General features: G+C 59.8%; 1 protein-coding gene across 14 annotated transcripts in view; it reads left to right on the top strand.

The window, feature by feature from the left end:
- HSPG2 (heparan sulfate proteoglycan 2) overlaps window positions 1-23,346 on the top strand; it is a 101,941-nt gene extending 78,595 nt beyond the window's left edge. For 9 of the 14 annotated variants that reach the window (XM_059915608.1, XM_059915586.1, XM_059915625.1 and 6 more), the window contains 43 exons: window positions 266-401; window positions 538-689; window positions 1,054-1,192; window positions 1,284-1,435; window positions 2,038-2,173; window positions 2,291-2,442; window positions 2,643-2,781; window positions 3,396-3,547; window positions 3,763-3,910; window positions 4,955-5,106; window positions 5,530-5,671; window positions 6,001-6,152; window positions 6,542-6,683; window positions 6,810-6,950; window positions 7,281-7,415; window positions 7,668-7,849; window positions 8,378-8,573; window positions 8,824-9,003; window positions 9,313-9,573; window positions 11,017-11,221; window positions 11,763-11,860; window positions 12,290-12,556; window positions 13,297-13,406; window positions 13,609-13,756; window positions 13,839-13,955; window positions 14,325-14,342; window positions 14,611-14,722; window positions 15,493-15,637; window positions 15,718-15,817; window positions 15,963-16,072; window positions 16,194-16,302; window positions 16,870-16,968; window positions 17,356-17,577; window positions 17,868-18,112; window positions 18,457-18,628; window positions 18,723-18,845; window positions 18,932-18,988; window positions 20,744-20,819; window positions 20,902-20,980; window positions 21,107-21,177; window positions 21,375-21,458; window positions 21,871-21,974; window positions 22,123-23,346. In XM_059915608.1, coding sequence (XP_059771591.1) covers window positions 266-401; window positions 538-689; window positions 1,054-1,192; window positions 1,284-1,435; window positions 2,038-2,173; window positions 2,291-2,442; window positions 2,643-2,781; window positions 3,396-3,547; window positions 3,763-3,910; window positions 4,955-5,106; window positions 5,530-5,671; window positions 6,001-6,152; window positions 6,542-6,683; window positions 6,810-6,950; window positions 7,281-7,415; window positions 7,668-7,849; window positions 8,378-8,573; window positions 8,824-9,003; window positions 9,313-9,573; window positions 11,017-11,221; window positions 11,763-11,860; window positions 12,290-12,556; window positions 13,297-13,406; window positions 13,609-13,756; window positions 13,839-13,955; window positions 14,325-14,342; window positions 14,611-14,722; window positions 15,493-15,637; window positions 15,718-15,817; window positions 15,963-16,072; window positions 16,194-16,302; window positions 16,870-16,968; window positions 17,356-17,577; window positions 17,868-18,112; window positions 18,457-18,628; window positions 18,723-18,845; window positions 18,932-18,988; window positions 20,744-20,819; window positions 20,902-20,980; window positions 21,107-21,177; window positions 21,375-21,458; window positions 21,871-21,974; window positions 22,123-22,295 — 6,033 coding nt within the window. In that variant the 3' untranslated portion in view covers window positions 22,296-23,346. The remainder of the gene's footprint in view (window positions 1-265; window positions 402-537; window positions 690-1,053; window positions 1,193-1,283; window positions 1,436-2,037; window positions 2,174-2,290; window positions 2,443-2,642; window positions 2,782-3,395; window positions 3,548-3,762; window positions 3,911-4,954; window positions 5,107-5,529; window positions 5,672-6,000; window positions 6,153-6,541; window positions 6,684-6,809; window positions 6,951-7,280; window positions 7,416-7,667; window positions 7,850-8,377; window positions 8,574-8,823; window positions 9,004-9,312; window positions 9,574-11,016; window positions 11,222-11,762; window positions 11,861-12,289; window positions 12,557-13,296; window positions 13,407-13,608; window positions 13,757-13,838; window positions 13,956-14,324; window positions 14,343-14,610; window positions 14,723-15,492; window positions 15,638-15,717; window positions 15,818-15,962; window positions 16,073-16,193; window positions 16,303-16,869; window positions 16,969-17,355; window positions 17,578-17,867; window positions 18,113-18,456; window positions 18,629-18,722; window positions 18,846-18,931; window positions 18,989-20,743; window positions 20,820-20,901; window positions 20,981-21,106; window positions 21,178-21,374; window positions 21,459-21,870; window positions 21,975-22,122) is intronic. The other 5 variants (XM_059915597.1, XM_059915662.1, XM_059915659.1 and 2 more) reach the window with 2 other exon arrangements.
- The last annotated feature ends 283 nt before the right edge of the window (window positions 23,347-23,629 follow it).

Genomic DNA, 23,629 nt, shown 5'->3' with positions numbered 1-23,629 from the left:
ATAAAAATAATATGCAGGTTATCTTCTCCATCCTTTTTTTTTTTTTTTAAGTGTCTAAGAATTGATGGAGTGTGGTATTAGTGTTTGCCCAGTTCCCCATGGCTCCTCCGGGCCACCCCTCCCTCCTGGGACAAGACACCCGCTTCACTCCTGAGCAGGGCAGAACTAAAAGCCAGTTCTCAGGCTCAGAGTGAGGCAGGGCTGCAGGTTATAGGTGCGAGGGTCCTAAGAGGGCCCCTTCTGACCTCACCTTCATTCTGGCCAGACCCATGGCTCACTGCTGAGACTCTACCAGGTGTCCCCAGCCGACTCAGGCGAGTATGTGTGCCGCGTGGTAGGTGGCTCAGTGCCCCTGGAAGCCTCCGTCCTGGTCACCATTGAGTCTGCAGACTCTGCGCCTGGTGAGTGGTGCTGGGGGGAGGCTTCCCACTCCAGCAGTGGCAGGACCCCAGAGACCAGCAGTCCCTACCTTCACTCACACCCTCCCCTCCCCCTCTCCTCCCAGCTGGGGATTGACCCTCTGCCCTCTGTCCCCAGCGCTGGGGGTCACCCCTCCAGTCCGGATCGAGTCGTCCTCCTCACACGTGGCTGAAGGGCAGACCTTGGATCTGAACTGCCTGGTTTCTGGGCAGGCCCACGCCCAGGTCACATGGCACAAGCGCGGGAGCAGCCTCCCTGCCCGGCACCAGGTAGGAGGTGGGGTGCTAAGGGGGGGGCCTGAAGGACCCTTGAGACTGCGGAGTAAGGAGCTTTGAGTTTGGACACTGCTTTGCCACTTGCCTGGCCAGTCCTTTGACTTCCCTGATCCTCAGTGTCCTCATCTGCCAAATGGGCTCACACTGTCTACCTCACCTGCCCCATAGGTGGCAAATGCCGGTCCCCCACTTCTTCCCACTGGACCCAGTCCCAACCCTCGGGCAAGGGAATTGAAGGGTCATGAATGGTGGTTCTCCCTGGAGGAGCTTCCCTAAAGCTCCATCTGGCTGGGTCTGGCTGGGATGGGGACCAGGGAAGGGGGTGGGAGCCTGGCTGTGAACCTGCCTCCCCTCCCAGGTGCATGGCTCAAGGCTGCGGCTGCCCCAGGTGACTCCAGCTGACTCCGGGGAGTACGTGTGCCGTGTGGTCAGCAGCTCGGGCACCCAGGAAGCCTCCGTCCTCGTCACCATCCAGCAGCGCCTCGGTCCCTCCCGCTGTGAGTGTCTCAGGGGTCATAACAAATGGGCTGGGAGGCCCCCTCCACCCTCAGTGGCTCCCACACCCTGCCTTCCATCTCACCCTCCCAGCCCAGAGTGTGGTGTACCCCGTCCGCATTGAGTCGTCCTCAGCCTCCCTGGCCCATGGACATACCCTGGACCTCAACTGCCTGGTGGCCAGTCAAGCCCCCCACACCATCACCTGGTATAAACGTGGAGGCAGCCTACCCAGCCGGCACCAGGTATGGAATCAGCAGGCAGGGAGGGCAAAAGCTGGGGTCACCGGCCCTGACGGGAATCAGGAAGAGCTGTCAACAGCCCGTCTGTGCTCATTCAGTCATTCAACAAACACTGAGTGTTCTTGCTGGACAGGCCCTGGACCAGTGCTGAGGATATGGAGATAAGTCCCACTGACCTCAGCTGGATCCTGTACATAACATTCTTTGATTCACTCACTCACTACATTTCCCTGAGAACCTGCTCCAGGCCAAGTCCTGGTCCTGGCACTAAGGATTCAAATGGAATGAGACCACTGCCTGCCCTCAGGGAGCTTACAGGCTAAAGGGCAAGGCAGACATGCCATGTGACAGCGCTGTAATAGGCGTCACCGGGGAGGGCCTCAATGGGCTTTCTGCAGGGGTGACGGGTGAGAATAGTCCAAAGGCTGGAGACACTGTCCACACAGCCCAGAGCCTCAGGAAGGCCACCGAGGGAGTTCTGAAGGAGGCCAGGGTGGAGGCTACCCCAGGCAAGGCAGTGAGGCTCCCGGAGTCCGGGGGCAGCAGCAGCAGCGCCTGAGACATGGAGGTGCTGCCCGCACCCCCTGACACCTGCTCCCCCTCAGATCGTGGGCTCCCGGCTGCGGATCCCCCAGGTGACGCCCGCGGACTCGGGCGAGTACGTGTGTCATGTCAGCAACGGTGCTGGCTCCCAGGAGACCTCACTCATCGTCACCATCCAGGGCAGCGGCTCCTCCCACAGTGAGAACTCCTAGGGCAGGGGGTCTAGGCAAGCGGGTGCGGGGGAGGCAGCGGGGTGCCTGGCACCGTCACTGTTGTCTGACTCCGGCTATGTGGTGCACTCCTCTCTGTCCCCAGCGCCCAGTGTCTCCCCACCAATCAGGATCGAGTCCTCGTCCCCCACGGTGGTTGAAGGGCAGACCTTGGATCTGAACTGCGTGGTCGCCGGGCAGCCCCAGGCCACCATCACGTGGTACAAGCGTGGGGGCAGCCTTCCCACTCGACACCAGGTACGGAGTAGAGCCTGGCAGTGGGGTGGGCAGTGCAGGGACAGCCCCCCATGGGCAAAGAACCCGAAGCATTAGCTGGCAGTCCTCCCTCCTGCCCTGGGTAGATGGAGGGTAGCCTCAGCTGGTCTGATGGAGGAGGCCTGAGCCAGCCGGTGACCCCTCAGCCCCTTGACTCCCTCCTTCCTTATCCACACCCCTAGGCCCACGGCTCCCGTCTGCGGCTGCACCAGATGTCCGTGGCGGATTCAGGCGAGTACGTGTGCCGGGCTAACAACAACATCGATGCCCAGGAGGCCTCCATCGTGGTCTCAGTCTCCCCCAGCACCGGCAGCCCCTCTGGTGAGTCCAGTGAAGACCCAGGAAGGGACTGGGAGACGCAGGTACCAGTGTTTCCCGGGGAGGAAAGGCCCTGTAGTCAGAGCCCTCAGACGAGGGTGGTGGTCCAGGACGGGGGCTCAGCAGAAGGATGCCTGGGTTCACATCCTGCCTGCACCACTAGGGGCCTTGAGGGAGTGACTCTCCCCTCTCAGCTTCCGTACCCTCATCAGTGAAGTGGGGATGTCGATCATGCCATCCTCAGAGAGCTGTCCGATACAGTGGCCACTAGCCATGCATGGTCATTAAAATTAGTTAAAATTCTAAATTCATATCCTCACATTTCAAAAACAAAGTGCTCAGTAGCCACACATAGCTGGTTGCCACTGCATTGAACAGTGCGGATAATAGAACATTTCCATCATCGCAGAAAGTATGTGAATTTTGTGAGGACTAAATGAGTCAATGCACGTAAAGTACTTAGAACAGTGCCTGGCATACTGTAAGTGCTTAATAAGTGTTAGCTATTCTTACTACCTTGGGGGGTGGAGGTTTCTACAGTTGAGGCTCCCACCAACCCAGTTGTTCCCAAATCTGACTATGACCAAAGCCCCGACTTGCTCTTTCTGTGTGCCCAGTCCCTGGCGGGGCCACGCCCATCAGAATCGAGTCGTCATCTTCACACGTGGCCGAAGGGCAGACCCTGGATCTGAACTGCGTGGTCCCTGGACAGGCCCATGCCCAGGTCACATGGTACAAGCGCGGGGGCAGCCTCCCCACTCACCACCAGGTATGGGAGTTGGGGGCAGGACATAGTGGGAGGGCTGCTGGATGTGCGGGCCCTGGCTAGGGGCCTGTCCCCCAAGCTTTGCCCAGGAAGGAGGGCCTGGGATCCCCTTGTGGGGTGCAGTGCCTGCCTGGGTCAGAGGTTGGACCCTGGCCCCAGCCTTCAAGGATTCCGAGTGCCATCTCATTCTGCTCCTCTCCCGTCCTGTCCCTGCTCAGGCCCACGGCTCACGGCTGCGGCTGCACCAGGTGTCCCCGGCGGACTCGGGCGAGTACGTGTGCCGCGTGGTGAGCAGCTCTGGCCCCCTGGAGACCTCAGTCCTGGTCACCATCGAGGCCTCTGGCTCTGACACTGTTCTCGTCCCTGGTGAGGATCCCTGCAGTGGGGCTGGGAAGCAGGAGGAGGGAAGAAAGGAGGGGTCGAGAGCCAGATCGAGTGGGCTTCATCCCTAGGGCCCGAGAGCATGGGCTTTGGAGTCTGGCTTGTGTGGGCTTGAGTCCTGGCTCCTCTGTCCACACTCTGAAATGTTACACGAGGGATTCCTCTCGGTGTGTCACTTTCCTCATCTGTAAAGTGGGGCTAGTAGAGCTCTTGCAGCAATTACACGAGTTCCTTAAAGGCTGGAATTGCACCTCTGGGATCTGAGAGGGTGATTTTAGGTGGTGCCCTGATTAAACATTTTTTTATATTAATAGTGATAATGTTAGGGAAAAAACATCAACACGTCAGACCTGTCATGATTGCATGGAAATCGTTGCCTATGATGGGGCTGTGTGTTTAAGGGTTTTCTTAAGTGAATCAATTGAAAGGAAAGTTTAAAGGAATTAATAGCACAGGGAGCACATGGCCATAGCAGACATCATGATCATAGTACCTGAATTGCTAAGTAATGAACGTGATATGCATTTACCAGGTGCTGGGCCCTGGTATTTTTACACATATTAACTCATTTCACTGTCACAATAACCCTTTGAAGTAGGTATGATTGTTCTCTCTGTTTTACAGATGGGGAAACTGAGGCATGGAGAGGTGAAGTAGCTTTCCCAAGGTCACACAACTAATAAATGGCAGGGCTGGGTTTTGAACCCAGGCAGTCTGGCCCCAGAGTCTGGGTTCTTAGCCCCATACTACTCAAGTCTGGGAAACGTTAGTGATCTGTGTGGAGCTGCCTGGCCCTGAGCCCTGGCCGCCAGTGGTGCCGGGAGCACAGGAGATGGTGGGACCATTGTCTGGGGCTGGGCTGGGAGAATGAGGCGCCAGGCTAGCCCAGCTGCTCCGGGCTTCAGGGGAATGGGAAGGGGGGAATCAAGGCCGTCTCCCTGTGGCCTCTGGTCTGAGCATCTGGGCACCCAGGGGCAGGGGCTGAGGGCACAGGGAGTCCCAGCTCACTGACTTCTTCCTGTGCCCCAGCCCCGGGCGGAGCCCCACCCATCCGCATCGAGACCTCCTCCTCCCACGTGGCCGAAGGGCAGACCCTGGATCTGAAATGCGTGGTGCCTGGCCAGGCCCACGCCCAGGTCACATGGCACAGGCGCGGGGGCAGCCTTCCCGCCCGGCACCAGGTATGGAGCCTGGAGAAAGCAGGATGTGGGCATTCCCACCCCACTCCGTCGTCCCCTGCCCGGGAGGGAAGGTGGCCCCAACATCCGGGGCTTCAGGAAAATGGCAGCAGGAGATCACTGGGAGTCAGGAGTTCAAGAACAGGCTGGGCATGGAAGGGCCGTCACTGGCTGCCCAGCACCTTGGTGCAAATTAGAAAAGGACACCTCTTGTTCAAGACACTGGACTTTCTCCTGCCAGGAAAAGCATAATAGTAAACATACCCCACAACGTCTAATGTCAGAGGGGGTCACCTTTGGCAGGAGGCAGCATCCGCAATGGTACATGACAGTCCTGGGGTACAGGTATAGAGGACTGGGGCGTCTGACGGCCTTGGCCACCAGCCCCCCGGCTCACTCTCCCCACTCTCGCCCCACCCTGGCCAGGTCCACGGCCCCCTGCTGAGGCTGAACCAGGTGTCCCCTGCCGACTCTGGCGAGTACTCCTGTCGAGTGGCCAGCAGCTCGGGCACTCTGGAGGCTTCTGTCCTGGTCACAATCGAGGCCTCCAGCCCAGGCCCCATTCCTGGTGAGTGACAGGAGCAGTGGGCGGTTCTGGGCACAGGCTTGGGGGCCCCTTCCTGGCCTTGCTCCTCCTGCTCTCCAGCAGGGCTCTAGCCCTCGGCTCCAGGAAGGTCCTCCAGCCCCTCCCCCAACCACTGGGGACCAAGGTCTCACCATGGCATCTCGGCCCCCATGGGACAGAGACCCTGCTTAGGTCAATGGTGCTCAGCCATGTCAGTCACTCTCAAGCCAATGCACCTCCAGGAGGGCCAGCTGGCACTCGGTGCCACCGCCTTAGGTCTCTGCCTGCACCCCCGGGGCCGCCCCTTTCTCACCCACCCATTGTGCCCACAGCCCCAGGACTGGCCCAGCCCATCTACATCGAGGCCTCCTCCTCCCATGTGGCCGAAGGACAAACCCTGGACCTGAACTGTGTGGTACCTGGGCAGGCACATGCCCAGGTCACGTGGTATAAGCGTGGGGGCAGCCTCCCCGCCCGGCACCAGGTACAGGGGCCAGGGATGGGGAGGATTCAGGGCAGGCAAGTTTTGGCCTGCAGTTGCCTTCTGCATCCCAAACCTTCTTCACACAAACCCTGGCATGCCTGGGGACCCCAGGGGATAAAATACTTTGCGGGGAGGAGTTCAGCAGCCTGGGAATTGAGAGACCTGGGTTTTTCTCCTGGCTTTGCTGCTGAATCATTTCCTGCAGCAGTTTCGTCCTCTGAAAAGGGGATGGAGTGGACTTTTAGGATTCTGTGAATGAAGCTTCCTCACCTCCACTAGCTGGAGCCATGAGCTCCTGAGAACTCTTGGGCACTGGCACAGCCGGGCTTGGGGACTTGCCCTGTCCCGAGTGCTCTGGCACGATGGCCACCCTCTCCTCACTCCGACAGACCCACGGCTCCCGGCTGCGGCTCCACCACCTCTCCCAGGCCGACTCCGGAGAATATGTGTGCCGTGTGGTTGGCAGCTCGGGCCCTGAGCACGAGGCCTCCTTCACGGTCACTGTCCCGCCCAGTGCAGGGTCCTCGTACCGTGAGTGAGGCGGACACCAGGGGCAGGGAGAGGCGGGGAGACACTGGGGCTGAGGTGGGGGGAGGGGAGGCGGGGGAGCCCCACCAACCCTGCTGAGCCCAGCCCTCTGACTCTGTCCTCCCCCAGGCCTTAGGAGCCCTGTCATCTCTATCGACCCGCCCAGCAGCACCGTGCGGCAGGGCCAAGATGCCAGCTTCAAGTGCCTCATCCATGATGGGGCAGCCCCCATCAGCCTTGAGTGGAAGACTCGGAACCAGGAGCTGGAGGGTGAGCCGGGCAGGGTGGGGGGCTGGAGACGGGTGTGAATGCACGAGGATCACCACTGGCGGCTGGGCAGAGACGACCATGGCACCAAACTTTCTGTGTGACCCCGGGTAAAGCCCTTCCCCTCTGGGGACTTGGTGTCCCTATCTGGATGGTGAGAGGGCTGGACCCAGGAGTCTCCAAGGACTTGTTTATCAACCATCTGTGACCCTGTGAGCTGGATACACCCAGACTGGAGGGGTCGGGGCCATGGGGCACTGGTGTGCCTACTGGCAGCGCCAAGGCAGGAGGACACCCTCACTGACCACACCCTCCTTGATGCCAACCCTGCAGACAATGTCCACATCAGCCCCAACGGCTCCATCATCACCATCGTGGGCACCCGGCCCAGCAACCACGGTGCCTACCGCTGCGTGGCCTCCAATGCCTATGGTGTGGCCCAGAGTGTCGTGAACCTCAGCGTGCACGGTGAGGGCCTTCAACCCCGTGGGCTCTGGCTTCATGTTTCCAGCCCTGATTCCGAGCTCAGAACCTCCAGGCTTAAATCCAGCCTCTGCCACTGCCTCCCTCTTGGGCATTCTCCCTCTCTGAGCCTCGGTCTCTACATGGGTGCAGTGGGGAGACTAGTGCCCACTGGCAGTTACTGGTAAGGGGGCTGTGACAGTGCACGTGACCAGCAGAGCCCTGCGTGTGCATCAGTGGTGTCATTCCTCTGGGCAGGGCCCCCGACAGTGTCTGTGCTCCCCGAGAGCCCTGTGCGGGTGAAAGTGGGAAAGGCCATCGCCCTGGAGTGTGTCAGTGCTGGGGAGCCCCGCTCTTCTGCTCGCTGGACCCGGATCGGTGCCCCCGCCAACCTGGAGCAGCGGGCACCTGGGCTCGTGGACAGCCACGCGGTGCTGCAGGTGATGTCAGGGGGGTCTCACCTCTGGATCTGAGGCCCAGTCAGGGCCCGTTCTTGAGCAGTTGCCTGGAGGAAAGAGTGGTGGGTGGACAGATGGGTGATGAGTTGGTGGAGAAAGGGAGGGATGGGATAGGTGGATGATGGCTAGATGGGAAGACGGTCAGGAAGAAAGAAGGAAGGTGGAAGGAGGAATGGGTAGAAGGATGGGTGGTTGGGTGGGTAGGTGGATGGATGGATGGATGGATGGATGGATGGATGGATGGGTAAATGGGTGGATGAGTGGATAGGTGGGTAGATGTATGGATGGATGGATGGATGGATGATGGATGCATGGACGGGTAGATGGGGGGGTGGATATGTGGATGGATAGACTAATGGGATATCTTGAGTGTGAGCCCTCAAGCATCCAGTCAAATAGGAAAGCTAAAAACAAAGGGACGGGTAGAAGAAAGAGGTGAAACCAAGCCAGAGGGCTGATGCCAAAGTCCCCCGTCAGTGGCCCCATAACCAACATCCTTGCTTCTTCCAGATTTCGTCAGCTAAACCATCAGATGCAGGCGTCTACGTCTGCCTAGCTCAGAATGCACTGGGCACAGCGCAGAAGCGAGTGGAAGTAATTGTAGACACGGGCACTGTGGCCCCAGGGACCCCCCAGGTCCAGGTAGAAGAAGCCGAGCTGACTGTGGAAGCTGGACACACGGCCACCCTGCGCTGCTCAGCCACAGGTGTGGACGGGGGCTGGCACACAGGGCAGGCAGAGCAGCGGGCCCTGGGGCCTGAATTTAGACACAAGAGACCTGAAGATGATGTCATGCTCAGGAAGGGGGCTTTGCTGCTGGCAATCTCCCAGTGATGGCTGAGGTGCCCACTTTGTGCCCCCCATGAAGGAGCAAGCTTACCCAGGTCCCTTCCTGACCATCCCACCCCCAGCCAGTCCTGGGGCAGCCCACCAACCTCTGCCACTCCACTCCACAGGCAGCCCCACGCCCACCATCCACTGGTCCAAGCTGCGCTCCCCGCTGCCATGGCAGCACCAGCTGGAAGGTGACGCGCTAATCATCCCACGGGTAGCCCAGCAGGACTCGGGCCAGTACCTCTGCAACGCCACTAGCCCTGCCGGGCACGCTGAGGCCACCATCGCCCTGCATGTAGAGAGTAAGGCCCTCGTCCACCCTCCTCGGCTACCCTCTCCGCACTGCATGGAGGCCTGAGCCCCCCAACCAGGCCACACCCTGGACAGAACTCCAGGAACCCCATCTGGAGGGTCGCATGCACCTCAGGCCCCGGAGCCTGCCCTAACCTAAAACCCACGTCCCCTCCTGGGACCTTGGCTTCCCTCATCCCCAGTCCTCTGGGCTCCCCGTTCAGCTTCCCTGGTCCTTTGGCAAGTCGCCAGGGCCCAGCACCTGCTCCCATCCTGACCTCCGCTCTTCGCCGCCCTGACCTCTGTGTCTCCAACCCCAGGCCCGCCGTATGCCACCACAGTCCCGGAGCACGCCTCGGTGCAGGCAGGGGAGACGGTGCAGCTCCAGTGCCTGGCTCATGGGACGCCCCCACTCACCTTCCAGTGGAGCCGTGTGGGCGGCAGCCTCCCTGGGAGGGCGACCACCAGGAATGAGATGCTGCTCCTTGAGCCTGTGGCCCCTGCGGACTCAGGCCGCTACCGCTGCCGGGTCACCAACAAGGTGGGCTCAGCTGAGGCCTTCGCCCAGGTGCTGGTCCGAGGTGAGCAGCCCCAGCTCAGGCTGGGCAGAAGGGGGTCAGCTTTCCTCCAGGCGCTTGTCCGAGCCTTTCACTTACCCCTCAGCTGGTGCCGGGGGACCCCCACCTGGGGCACAAAGACTCCCCTCCACTACCCTAGCTGGAATGCCTTCTTTTCCCCCAGGAAGACCCCGGTCACTGTGTTCTCAGCAACTCTAGCTCTCACTGCTGCATCCCTCCCTTGGCATTGACCTCACACTGCCAGAGGCTATGTTTACATGAGTACCCCAGCCTGCCTCACCTGCCGGATGGACGATGCTCAGGGCAGGGCCTGGACCCAGTCACCTCAGCAGCCCCGGGCTGGTCCACCACAGCACCCAGAACGGGCTGCGTAAATGCTGGATGGTGACAACAATGAATCTGTGATAGGGCAGCACCCACCCCCGATGCCCAGGGTTTCAGTGGGTCTCCAAAGAATCCCACATCTCCGTGGTCTCCTCAAGAGCCTGGACTGAAGTGAGCCCAGGTCCTGGGTTCAGTGCACAGCCCGATCACTTGATAGTTGTGTGACCTTGGCCAAGTCAGTGAACCTCAAGCCTCACTGTCTTCATCTGGTAAAGTAGAGAGGACAATGCCAGCACATAGGCTGACTTAGAAAGGGACACATATGTAGAGCCCGTGGCACCTAGTAGGCACTTGGTAAATGGTGATAGTATGCATTTGACCCACCCTCCCGTATGTCCCCTGCACCCGGACATTAGGTGCCTTCACCTGGGATCCTCCTGTATGTATGTATGTATGTATGTATGTATTTATTTATTTATTTATGGCTGCGTTGGGTCTTCGTTGCTGTGCGCGGGCTTTCTCTAGTTGCGGCGATTGGGGGCTACTCTTCATTACAGTGTGTGGGCTTCTCATTGCGGTGGCCTCTCTTGTTGTGCAGCACGGGCTCTAGGCATGCAGGCTTCAGCAGTTGTGGCACACGGGCTTCGTTGCTCCCTGGCATGTGGGATCTTCCCGGACCAGGGCCTGAACCCGTGTCCCCTGCGTTGGCAGGCGGATTCTTAACCACTGCGCCACCAGGGAAGTCCCTCTCCTATTTTAGACTAGAGCCAGAATAGTCTTTGCTGTCCTTCCTTCAGATGTCTGAATCTTTCCAAGGCCGACCCCTCCCGCTCTCGCCTTGGGCTGCCCTCCCCTCCCGAAGGCCAGGAGCTTCTGGAAGCACAGCCCAGCACTCCACAGGCTCTTACTTGTGTTGATTGAATGACTGCACGAGTGAGCAGATGAATGAATTTGCCAATGAAAGGTCTCTTTTCCCTGGTCAGAGAGGCAAACAGGAGAACGTCCCCTGAATGTTAGGATGGGGGTTTCCTGGGTCCTGGAGGGGCTTCGGGGATATCACACATACACACATACACACACACACACACACACACACGCACAACCTCTTACCTGTCCCCGCAGGCCCCTCCGGCTCTCTCCCCGCCACCCCCATCCCAGCAGGATCCGCGCCCACCGTTCAGGTCACGCCACAACTGGAGACCAAGAGCATAGGGGCCAGCGTCGAGTTCCACTGTGTCGTGCCCAGTGACCCGGGCACTCAGCTCCGCTGGATCAAAGAAGGGGGTCAGCTGCCTCCCGGCCACAGCATGCATGATGGGGTGCTCCGGTGAGTGGGGGCAGGGGCAGGACTGAACTTGGGCATCCCAGCCCAAGGCACCCAGTGGGGCTGTTAGAATACCTGTCCTACTGGGCTTAGCATGAAACAATGGCCTTGGGCAAGTCACTTCACCTCCCTGAGCCTCAGTGTTCTCAGCTGTACAGTGGGTTATATGAGACCAGAATGAGATAACCTAAAGCACTTAACACAGTGCTTAGCATGTAGAAGGCCTTCAGTAATCAGTGGCCCATGTTCGTATTATTGTTAAAGGGAAGAGAACAAGCTCTGAGGCCAGATATATACATATGACCCAGATCTCAGCTCTGCTACTTGATAACCGTGTGATCTGGAACTCTAGACCACAAGGTCTTGGTCTAAAATGGGTGTGGTGACACTCACCCTGACTTCCTACCTACCTCCCATGGTTTTGGGGAGACTAGAAGTTTACATCGTGTGCTGATACTTGACGGCTTTTAACTCCCACACAATTGCAAAGTATTCTCACCAATTGTTTTTATTCACTGATGTCTTATTATTTTTTTCTTTACAGAATCCAGAACTTGGACCAGAGCTGCCAAGGGACGTATGTTTGCCAGGCCCATGGACCATGGGGACAGGCCCAGGCCAGTGCCCAGCTTGTTGTCCAAGGTAGGACGGTGGCTTCAGGCTTCTGCTAAGAGCAGGGGACAGAGATGAAGGGCACAGGGACCATATTCCCCAAGAAACCCCTTAAATGTGTACAAATAAAGAGAATTATTCGATTGTGTCTTGCTTTCGTCTAGCACAGAGTGAGGGGGCTTGACAAATATTGCAAGGGAGGGGGGAAGAAGGGAGATGGGCGGAGTGAGTGGGTGCTCAGACAAACCAATGAGAATGACTGCGGATGCACAAGTGAGTAAAACGAATGAACAGAGAGCAAACAAGTGAGCGCGCTAATGAGTGGATGCACGAAAAAGCGAATGAAATGCTGAATGCCTCGGGCTCCAGTGCTCACCTGTTCTGGGGCAGTCTGCGGCCTCTCTGAGCCCAGGCCTGCAGCAGGCTGGCCTCACTCGGTTCTGCCTCATCCTCCCCCAGCTCTGCCCTCTGTGCTCATCAACATCCGGACCTCCGTGCAGACCGTGGTGGTCGGCCATGCCGTGGAGTTCGAGTGCCTGGCCCTGGGTGACCCCAAGCCTCAGGTGACGTGGAGCAAAGTCGGAGGGCGCCTGCGGCCTGGCATCGTGCAGAGCGGAGGCATCGTCAGGATCGCCCACGTGGAGCTGGCTGACGCAGGACAGTACCGCTGCACTGCCACCAACGCCGCAGGCACCACCCAGTCCCACGTGCTGCTGCTCGTGCAAGGTGAAGGCTGGCAGGGACCTCTGCGGGGCCGGGGAGCGTGCAGGGGCTGCTCTCACGCCATCTCCTGCCTTACCTGCGCTGCTCCTCCTTCCTGCTCTCTTGGGGATTTTCAACTTGGTGTATTTAGGGAGCAGGTTTCATAACAAGCAGGTGCAGCAGGGGATAGCAGTGAGTGTTCCTCTGGGGCAGCTGGAACTTGCAGGGAAAAGCTATGCCATGGGGCATCAAGAGGAAATCAGATAAGTAGTCTTCACCTGCTGGAGCTCCTGCTCTGATGAGGGAGACCTACAGCTCAGTCTGATGGCAGAGACAGCACAAACACAAAACAGACGTAAAAGACAGGAAAACATGGACAATGGATGATGCCAGGCAGACACAGTCTGTGTGTTCTTCAAAGGCTATTCTTTTTCACCCCAAGCCCTATGACTTGCCCCAGACTTACCCACACTGCCCTAGTACCCCCTTTTCAGGTCCCCAGAGGGCTGCACAGTTTTCCACCCAGGTGTGTTGAAGAGGCTTGGTCTGTGGAGTCAGTTGGACCTGTCCCTGAGCCCTGGCTCTGCCTGGTTCCACCTGTGCAACCAGGAGTGAACGGCCACAGTCTCCTCATCTGTGAAATGGGGACATAGTGCCTCCCTTCCAGGGATGGCATGAGGATTAAACGAGTCAGGACACAGGCTGGGCTCACAAACAGTTGGTGTCATCAGGTTGATGGCCTGTGTCTCCTCCTCCCCTCTCAGCCCTGCCCCAGATCTCAACGCCCCCAGAGGTCCGTGTGCCCACTGGTTCTGCAGCTGTCTTCCCCTGCATGGCCTCTGGCTACCCCACTCCTGACATCACCTGGAGCAAGGTAAATGCTAGGCAGGGAACCAGCAGGCGTGCCTGAGGGGCAGGGACCAGGTCTTCACCATCTCGGTGCACCCAGGAGCTGGCCCAGGCTTGGCCCAGAGTTTGCGCTCCATGTCTGAGGGTGGGCCCCAGGCAGGGATGGGAGACAGGCCCCGTGGAGGTGTGGGCCAAGGCCAGGGTTCAAAGTGCCAGTGTGTTTGCAGCTGGATGGGAACCTGCCGCCCGACAGCCGCCTGGAGAACAACATGCTGCTGCTGCCCTCGGTCCAGCCCCAGGACGCAGGCACCTATGTCTGCACCGCCACCAACCGCCAGGGCAAGGTCAAAGCCTTTGCCCATCTGCAGGTGCCAGGTGAGACCACACACCCCGGGATAGGTGGCACCCTGCCCGCCACCTTGTGGGTGGCGTCTTGAACTGTGCTTTCTGCCTGCAGAGCGGGTGGTGCCCTACTTCACGCAGACCCCCCACTCTTTCCTGCCGCTGCCCACCATCAAGGATGCCTACAGGAAGTTTGAGATCAAGATCACCTTCCGGCCCGACTCAGCCGATGGTGAGCAGGGGAGGAGCTGATTGAGGAGACCCGGGGCTGGGGATCTCCGAAGTCACTGCCATCAGGGTATGAGCCCTGGCAGCCCCCAGTCCTCAGCCTTCCCTGCCCCAGGGGCTCCAGGCCGGCCGGGCCTCCCCTCTGGCTCTCTCACGCCTCCTCTTCTCCATTCCCTCCTCTGTGATACCTGCACCCAAACCTCCCCCGGTCCCTCTGCCACTGATGCAGCAACCCCCAGTCCTTCTGCCCCATCTCCCTACTCCTGTCTCTGCTCCTTCGTCCTTTTCCCCATCTCTCACCCTTCCCTCCTCTCTCTCTCTCTCTCACCTGTCTCCTCCCACCTCTTACGGGTCTCTGACTTTCACTGTCCAGGCCTCCTTCTCTACTCGGGTGAGTCTCCGCCTCCCTCTCCTCCTTCAGGTAGACCCTGCAGTGTAAGTGAAGCAAATTCAGCTTCTTTCCAGGGGCTTCAGCAAGGCCATTCTATTTAGGGCGCCATCCTGAGAGTGAGACGCCCTGGCTGTGTGGGGTGTGCCGGAGGGAGGGACAGCAGTTAGCGAGGGGAAAGGCTCACAAGCTTGGGCCATTTGTTCCGGGGCTGGGCAGACAGGGAGCCCGTAGCTGGACGGGAGGCCCTAACACAGCTGTGCCCGCCCAGGGCTGCTGCTGTACAACGGGCAGAAGCGGATCCCAGGGAGCCCCACCAACCTGGCCAACAGGCAGCCCGACTTCATCTCCTTCGGCCTTGTGGGCGGGAGGCCCGAGTTCCGGTGAGACCCTCGCCCTCCCGGTTTACAGGGGAAGGGGGGCTGGGGGACTAGATTGCGGGACTTTCGTCAGGCACACACCACCCTGGGCTGAGTTGTACAACGGAGGTTCTGAAAGAAGGAGGAGGTGTGGCCGTTACCCTCGGTGACCCCCATGCTGCCGGGGTCAGCACAGTGCGCCAGCCGGGTGGCGGAGGAAGCGGCCTCAGACTTGCACACAGTTGCGGCAGAAATACAGCGATGCTGAGTGTGTCCTTCCAGGGCGGGACTGCTGCAGGCCAGAGTTCATTCATTCAGTTATTCATTCAACAGTTTTTTGCTGAATACCTACTATGTGCCAGGCACTGATACAAACAAAACAAATCAAGTTCTGGCCCTTGTGGGAATGTATATTCTAGTTGGGGAAGACCAGCCACAAACAAAGAAGGAAAGAAACAAGGTCATCTCCGAGGGAGGAGTGCTCAGACGAACAGTGAGGCCAGGTGCTAGGCTGTAGGGCCTAGAGCCAGGGGCACTTGGAGCCCCGGGGGCTGCTCTGAATAAGCTCCCAGGGAAAGAGTGTAGGAGAAGAAGAACCCCTGGGGTGGGGCAGGGATAGGGTGAGCTGGGGGTGGTGATGGGGCGAGAGCGCAAGGCAGGGAGAGGAACTGGAGCAGGATGGCAGGGAATGGCGTCGCCACCTTTGCCCAGCCCGGGCTCCCTGCCCAGCCCTTCCCACAAACCCCATATCCGCTCTCTCCCGCTCTGGCCCTCCCTCCCACCCCGCGGAGCAGGTTTGATGCAGGCTCAGGCATGGCCACCATCCGTCACCCCGCACCGCTAGCACTGGGCCAGTTCCACACCGTGACCCTGCTGCGCAGCCTCACCCAGGGCTCCCTGGTCGTGGGCAGCCTGGCCCCGGTCAACGGCACCTCCCAGGTGAGACCCAGCCCCGTTCCTCTATTCCTAGCCCCTCCCCACCTCTGCTCAGCCTCTGCCATTCCTGACCCCCTGTCCAGGGCAAGTTCCAGGGTCTGGACCTGAATGAGGAGCTCTACCTGGGTGGCTACCCCGACTATGGCGCCATCCCCAAGGCAGGGCTGAGCAGCGGCTTCATAGGTGAACCCCCTCCCCACCTTCAGCCCTGGCCAGACCTCACCTGGCTGGCAGAGCACCTGGGAGGGCACTGCAGGGCGTGGGTTGGAGCTGGGCAGGCCTCCCAGCACCCCTGCCTTGGCTCATCCTGCCTGCCCGCCCCCCCCAGGCTGTGTCCGGGAGCTGCGCATCCAGGGTGAGGAGATCGTCTTCCACGACCTCAACCTTACAGCGCACGGCATCTCCCACTGCCCCACCTGTCGGGACCGGCCCTGCCAGGTAACCCCACACCGCACACTCCCGGCCGCCCAGGCCGCTGTCCTCAGCCATGGCCGGCCCTGGTGGGGAGTGGGGAAGGGCCAGGGTGCTCTCGGTCTGACTTCCGGGGGCTGCTTTGCAGAACGGGGGCCAGTGCCAGGACTCGGAGAGCAGCAGCTATGTGTGTGTGTGCCCGGCTGGCTTCACCGGGAGCCGCTGTGAGCACTCACAGGCCCTGCACTGCCACCCAGGTGTGTAACCCACCCTCTCCATCACTGCCACTCCGGGCTCTTCCCTCTGCCCGTTGCTGTCCCGTCATATCCACCCCAACTGCTAACTGTACTCACCACACTCTCTCCGTCTTTCCCGAGTACTTAACCACTCTTCCTGGATTCTGACTTCCGTCACTGCCACCCTAATACCCACCATGCCTCCCATCTCTGCTACCCAAGCACTCGTCCCCCCTCACTGTACCCGAACACTCCCCCCAGCCCCAATCACTGCTCCCTGGTACCTACCACCTTCCCATCTGTTACCAAGGCACTCACCCCACTACCCACCACCCAGGTACAGTCTTTCAAGAACAAAAGAGTCACTCGTTCACTCCCCGCCTTGCTCTCTCCCTGCCCAGCCTCTTCTGGCCCCACCCTTGCCCGAATCCATTCCTCCTCCCCGGTCTCCCGATGCAGCACTTGCAGGCTGGCCTGGCCCTAAGTAGCCAAGGCCCCCGGGGTGCAATAGGTAGAGCCCTGGCATCAGGACCCCACCGTCTCCCAGGCCACCTCAATGTCCTCCTCATTGGCCTGTGTGTCCCCCAGAGGCCTGTGGGCCCGACGCCACCTGTGTGAACCGGCCCGACGGCCGAGGCTACACCTGCCGCTGCCACCTGGGCCGCTCAGGGATGAGGTGTGAGGAAGGTAAGTGGAGCTGGGCCTGAGACCCCCAGGGATCCCAGTAAGGATGGGAGAAGCTGGGCAGGGCATTCTGAGGCCATGACGGGCCCTATGGATGATAAAATTATTCCAGAGCCAGAGGGCCTCAAAGTCACCTGGCCAAGCTTCTGCCCAGCCTGAATCCCGTACACAAGGGCCCCAAAGGGGAACCCCATCTAACTGGAGATCCAGCCTGGTCTGTAGCGCTGGGGGCAGGGTGCTTCTAGGCTGTTGCAGCCATTGCCCAGCTGGTCCCGAGCCTCTAGGACTGGAGAGTGGGGTGGGCAGGGGTCCCAGAGGAAGGCTGCATAGTTGGAGCCCTCCCAGGACTCCGGCATCCCCACTGCCCTGGCTGATCTGTGGCTGCTGCAGGTGTGACTGTGACCACCCCTTCCCTGTCGGGCGCGGGCTCCTACCTGGCGCTGCCTGCTCTCACCAACACGCACCACGAGCTACGCCTGGACGTTGAGTTTAAGCCGCTGGCACCTGACGGAGTCCTGCTGTTCAGCGGGGGGAAGAGCGGGCCTGTGGAGGATTTCGTGTCCCTGGCGATGGTTGGCGGCCACCTGGAGTTCCGCTACGAGTTGGGGTCAGGTGAGCACCGACACCAAATGCAACTGAGCTGTAGGCACGGAGCTCCGTGCCCCCCTGGCCCTCCACACCCCCAGGAGGCGGGAGGAATAAATTCTGAAGTCAGACCAACCGGAGTCCCGTGTTCTTCACGTTGCTTCTCTGCGTGTGACCTAAAGCGAGTCTCTAGACCTCTCGGGTTCCTCTGGGACACTGGGGGGCTGAAGGAGGTTCCCTGTCTGCTCAAGTTCCTGTAGGGGGTGGGACAGGGCAGAGGGCCATCCATGTGCCAACCCTGCCGGTGTCCTCCCCAGGGCTGGCCATTCTGCGGAGCTCCGAGCCCCTGGCCCTGGGCCGCTGGCATCGCATGTCCGCAGAGCGTCTCAACAAGGACGGCAGCCTGCGGGTGAACGGCGGGCGCCCTGTGCTGCGCTCCTCACCCGGCAAGAGCCAGGGCCTCAACCTGCACACCCTGCTCTACCTGGGTGGTGTGGAGCCGTCCATGCAGCTGCCCCTGGCCACCAACGTGAGCGCTCACTTCCGCGGCTGCGTGGGCGAGGTGAGCGACTTCCAGACGGCAAGCGGGGAGGGCGGGGTGATTTCCCTCCGCCTGCAGCCAGCCCAAGGCGCTTGGGATCAGAGCCTCAGTTTCCTCCTCTGTAAAATGGGGATAATTACACCTGCTTTGAAGGTTGTAGTGAGGAGGGACTGCACTGATGGATACTTCTGGCGCACAGTAGACCCTCGACTTTGGTCCTCCCCCCAGACCCTAGAAACCCACGTTACTGCTCAAGTTCCAGCCTGGGCTCCCAGCTACCCTCTGCTGCAGTCTTCTCTTTGCTGGTACACCCGTGCGTCAGCCTCCTGCCTTCTTCGAGTCCCTTAGTGTCCCTATGCCCACAGGTGTCAGTGAATGGAAAGCGGCTGGACCTCACCTACAGCTTCCTGGGCAGCCGGGGCGTCGGGCAGTGCTACGACAGCTCCCCGTGTGAGCGCCAGCCTTGCCGCAATGGTGCCACGTGCATGCCCGCCGGCGAATACGAGTTCCAGTGCCTGTGTCGAGACGGCTTCAAAGGCAAGGGAGCCCGGCCAGGCACTGGGAGGGAGGGGTGGGGGGTGGTCAGTGGCCGCTCAAGCCCATGCCCACTCACCTCTGCCCTGGCCCAAAGGAGACCTCTGTGAGCACGAGGAGAACCCCTGCCAGCTCCGTGAGCCCTGTCTGCATGGGGGTACCTGCCAGGGCACCCGCTGCCTCTGTCCCCCCGGCTTCTCTGGCCCTCGCTGCCAACAAGGTAACTGCCCCAGCTTCTCTCCACCTCCCCCTTGGGGCGCTGGGGCCTGACACAGCCCACCGACTGGACCCTGCCTCTCCCCACAGGCTCTGCACATGGCATAGCGGAGTCCGACTGGCATCTTGAAGGCAGTGGGGGCAACGGTACGTACTTGCCGTGACCAGCCAGAGGAGCAGGCTTGTCCCTCCCAGGCTTTGGGTCCCTCAGCCCCTCTTCCAATGACCCCACCCCTCCATCCTGGCCTCTGAACAAAACAAGCCCAGGTGAGAGGCTCCCTGGGCACAGAGAGACAGAATAAGAAGAGCACAGCCGCACAGAGCTGGGTCCTGCCCTATGCTCACTGCCTAGTGACTTTGGGCAGGCCCTTGAACCACTTTCACTTCTGTACCCTCCTCTGTATTCGTGCATTCCAGCAACAGACATGTATGTGTGCCCATCCTTGCCCTGGGAGCAGTAAATATAAGATGCGTAAGGCAGGACCCTCATTCTCAAGGATTCCACAGTCTGTTTAAAAGCAATGATAATGATTTGTAAAAATGAATATTTATTGAACATTTACAGGCCCTGTGCTAACTGCGTTATAGATACATATTTTATTTATCACTAATATAATAGGAGAGGTAGTGGCATAGTGGATAAGAGCCTGGGTTCAAATCCTAGCTCTACCACTTACTAGCTGTGTGACTTGGGTGACTCACTTAACCTCTCTGTGCCTCAGTTTCCTCACGTATAAAATAGAAAGAAGTAACATCCTTCCACAAGGCTTCGGATAAAATTTTGTGTGAGAGTAAAATTCTTTAATGTATTTTAAATGCTTAGAACAATGTCTGGTCCAGAGTGGGCACAGAATGTTAGCTTTTGTTAATATTATAGCAAAGACATAGGGTTGTTACAAGGATCCAGTTAAAAATTATGTTTGTAGCTGGATGTGAAACTTCCTGCATGGTGACTGGCAGATAGTAGGTGCTTGGTAACTGTTAGCTGCTAACTTCATCAGCTGGTGGAGGGTGGCAAAGTGTCGCCTACCCTGGTAGCTGCCAGGCCCCAGGGGCCAGCACCTGTGTGGGATGGCTTTGAGCAGGTAGGGCTGGGGATGTTATAGCCACACACACAGTGTGGACGATGCAGCCGAAAGGTCTAGGTTGCCATCCAGGCTTCCCACTTCCTGGGCAAGTCACTCATCCCTGAACCTGTCTTCCCGTCTGTAAGATGGAGGGAGTACAAAGGTTAAGAACCGTTTATGTGCCACTGACCTAGATGACCAGCTGCCCCAATTTGCTCAGGACTGAGGAGCTTCTGGGGACATGGGACTTTAAGAGCTAAAACCAGGACAGGACCCGGCAAATAGGGATGGTTGATCACCCTACCTGGACCCTACTGACTGCATAGAATGAAATACATAGGATTTCAAAGGAAATCAATTGTTCTGAAAGAAGGTTATCAAAATATTTGAAGTTTTTTGCGTCTTTATTAACGCATTAAATACAAGATCTAGTGTTAGGGTTAGGGTCGTTTAGTCCCAACAGCTACCACAATTGCAATAAGCATAAACAATGTTTTGAAATATTTGCAGCTACTGTAATGCAATAAGGAAATCTTCTATTGGTGACTGAGTCACAGGCCCTGCTACTCCTTCAGTGTGTTGCCTACCTGCATAACTAAAGGAACTGCCAACCTTCAGGGAGAAGTGAGCAAGGCTAGAACTGTAATGTTTTCGCAGCCAAGTTCGCAGGCCTCTGAATTCTGCCCCCAGCCCCCTTGGGTCTCCAGGGACTGCAGGTTCAGAGCCCTGCAGTAGTACAGGTCAGGGTGGAGGTGGGGGTCAAGGGCACCGATGCGGGATGGAAGCTCCATGCGGGTGAGCAGGTGTCCCAGCATCGCCCCCACTCCCGCAACAGATGCCCCCGGGCAGTACGGAGCCTACTTCTACGATGACGGCTTCCTCGCCCTCCCTGGCCGCATCCTCTCCAGGAGGTGAGAAGAGAGTCTGTGGGCCCAGGGTGGGGAACGGGAATCTGGGACTTCTGCCCTCTCACCCACTTCCCCCGCACCACAGTCTCCCTGAGGTGCCCGAGACCATCGAGCTGGAGGTTCAGACCAGCACGGCCAGCGGCCTCCTGCTCTGGCAGGGCGTGGTAAGTGTGGACGTCCCGCCCAGGATCTCAGGGTTCCCATCCCCCTGGTGGCCACAGAAGTGGGAGAGAGGAAGGAGGAGGCCACAGCTGTCGGCAGCCCCCAGAAACCCTGTGCTTCTCTGGCAGGAGGTGGGAGAGTCCAGCCGAGGCAAGGACTTCATCAGTCTTGGGCTTCAGGATGGGCACCTTGTCTTCAGGTGGGTCCTGGCACCCCACCCTTCCTCTCCCTTCCCTCAGCCCCCTTACCCTTCAGTGGCTTCCCCTCCGGTCAGCCCCATGCCCCCCCACAAGAAGCTGCAGCGCCCAGTGCCCCAGCTGCACGCCACCACCACCGTCCCACACCCCCTCTAGTCCTGACCCCTGCTCACACCCTCTTGGGCCTGTGTGACTGCAGCTACCAGCTGGGCAGCGGGGAGGCCCGCCTTGTCTCTGAGGACCCCATCAACGATGGCGAGTGGCATCGGGTGGTGGCACTGCGGTAAGGGAGCCCCCCGGGCACTAGGGCAAAGGGCCCAGAGTCCTGGACTGGGGCAGGACGGCCCCCACCATGCGCAGGGAGGCAGGCTTTGAGCTCTGGGGAGACAGAACTTGAAGCCAGGGTCAGGGGAGAGCCCGCCAGCCGGAGCACAGACTCCCAGAGCAGGACAGAACTCCGTGGGGGGGTGGGCGCACAAGCACCCTAGGGGAGGGATGAAGCCTGGGTGGGGTGCTAGGAAGTTGTGTTTGTGAGACCAGATCTCTCATCCAGCAGAGGGAGGGGCAAGAAAGAACTCTGGGAGCGGGGGGCACACTGCTCTGACTGAAGTCTCTGTAGCAAAGGGAGGGGGCTCTCACTGGGTTGAGAAGGACGGGGGATCGGTGGTGAGGGGCCTGACCCCGTTCCACTGCAGAGAGGGCCGGAGAGGCTCCATCCAGGTGGACGGAGAGGAGCTGGTCAGCGGCCAGTCCCCAGGCCCTAACGTGGCAGTCAACACCAAAGGCGGCATCTACGTTGGTAAGTCTTGAGCTCGGGCCTCGGTGCAGGCCTGGGGCCGCTCCTCCAGGTGGGGGAGGGCCCGGGGCTCCGGCAGAGCTAGAGCACGGGGCCTTCCTCCCCCCCACCTCCTGGAGCTGACAGGCCCCGCCCTCTCCCTTCCCCACAGGTGGAGCCCCCAACGTGGCGGCGCTGACCGGGGGCAGGTTCTCCTCGGGCATCACAGGCTGTATCAAGAACCTGGTGCTGCACTCTGCCCGGCCTGGCACCCCACCTCCACAGCCACTGGACCTGCAGCACCGCGCCCAGGCGGGGGCCAACACGCGCCCCTGCCCCTCGTAGGCACTGCCTGCCCCACACGGACTCCCGGGCAGTGCCCCAGCCCCACAGCGTCGACTATATTATTATTAATATTATTATGATGAATATTTTGTAAGAAACGGAGGCGATGCCACGCTTTGCTGCTACTGCCCTGGGCTGGACTGGAGGGTGGGCACGCCACCCCACACACACAGACACACCTGGGCAAAGCCACAGGCTGCTGGGCAGGGCGGGTCGCGTGGGAGCAGGTGCCTCAAAGGCTCACCAGGACTTGGGGTCGGGCACGGTGGCTGAGCAGGCTCAGAACTGCCCCCACCAACAGAGCCCCCCAGGGTAGTGCTGGGCTGCCCGTTTCTTCAGCCCTTGGGCAGCCCTCATTTCTACAGGAGCCAACCTCGGCTTCCGGCCTGGAGCCTCACCAGCTACCCGGAGCCGAGGGCATCGCAGTGGCCTTCGCCACCCTCCTCCGGGTTGGGAAAGCTCTTTAGTGCTAACTGTGGTGCAAAAGGCAGCTCACCCCTGGGCAGGCAGCCCCCAGCCCTGCCAGCCCATGTCCCAGCCCCCCTCCACCTCCGCCTAGCCAGCCAGGCCACCTGCCCCTGGCAGCCTCCCCCCTCCCACCAAGCCCTCCTGGCCTGCATCCCTCCCACCCCACACCTAGCCCAGGGCCGCTGCCCTGAGGGGCTGCAAGAGAAAGCCCACCCCAACTCTTACCAGGAGCTGCTACAGGCAGAGCCCAGCACTGAGAGTGTCTCCCTGCCTGCGCCAGGCCACGTACCCCCACTGATCTGGAAGTGAAGGCCCAGGGCACATGGGGGGAGGAGAGCATTGGTGGTCGGAAAGAGTTAATGCCTTGGGTAGGGGAGCCGGGACTCATGACTGGGAGGGACAGGAAGGGGGCATGACAGCCCTGCCCCATCTGTGGGAGCCCGAGGGCCCAACTGGGGGCAAGCGCCCTCCCCACCAGCAGCCCCCAGATGTGGGTCCGGGGCGCCTGGCCTCTGTGTCCTAGAAGGGACCCTCCTGTGGTCTTTGTCTTGATCTTTCTTAATAAACGGTGCTATCCCCGCCAGGGCTGTCTCCTGTGTCTTTGACTACGACTGGACTCGTGGTACCTGAGGGTGGGGCAAAGCAGGGCAGGTGAGGTCCGGGAGTGAAGCAAGGCAGCTTCAGGTGAGCGAGGCCCCTACTCCCTGCCCTTCACTGATCCAGCCGAGTGCCAGTCACCATGCAAGTTGCAGAGTCAGCTGCCTCCTGTGGCCTTCACCATGACCCTGTGAGGCAGGAATCATCCCATTTTCCAGAGGAGCAGACTGAGTCTCGGAGGGTTATATGATCTGCCCAAGGTTAGACAG

The sequence above is a fragment of the Balaenoptera ricei genome, chromosome 1, assembly GCF_028023285.1.
Source record: "Balaenoptera ricei isolate mBalRic1 chromosome 1, mBalRic1.hap2, whole genome shotgun sequence".
In the NCBI taxonomy this organism is placed as follows: domain Eukaryota; kingdom Metazoa; phylum Chordata; class Mammalia; order Artiodactyla; family Balaenopteridae; genus Balaenoptera; species Balaenoptera ricei.
The sequence above is the reverse complement of the archived record's forward strand: the minus strand, read 5'-3'. Positions and strand labels throughout refer to the sequence as shown.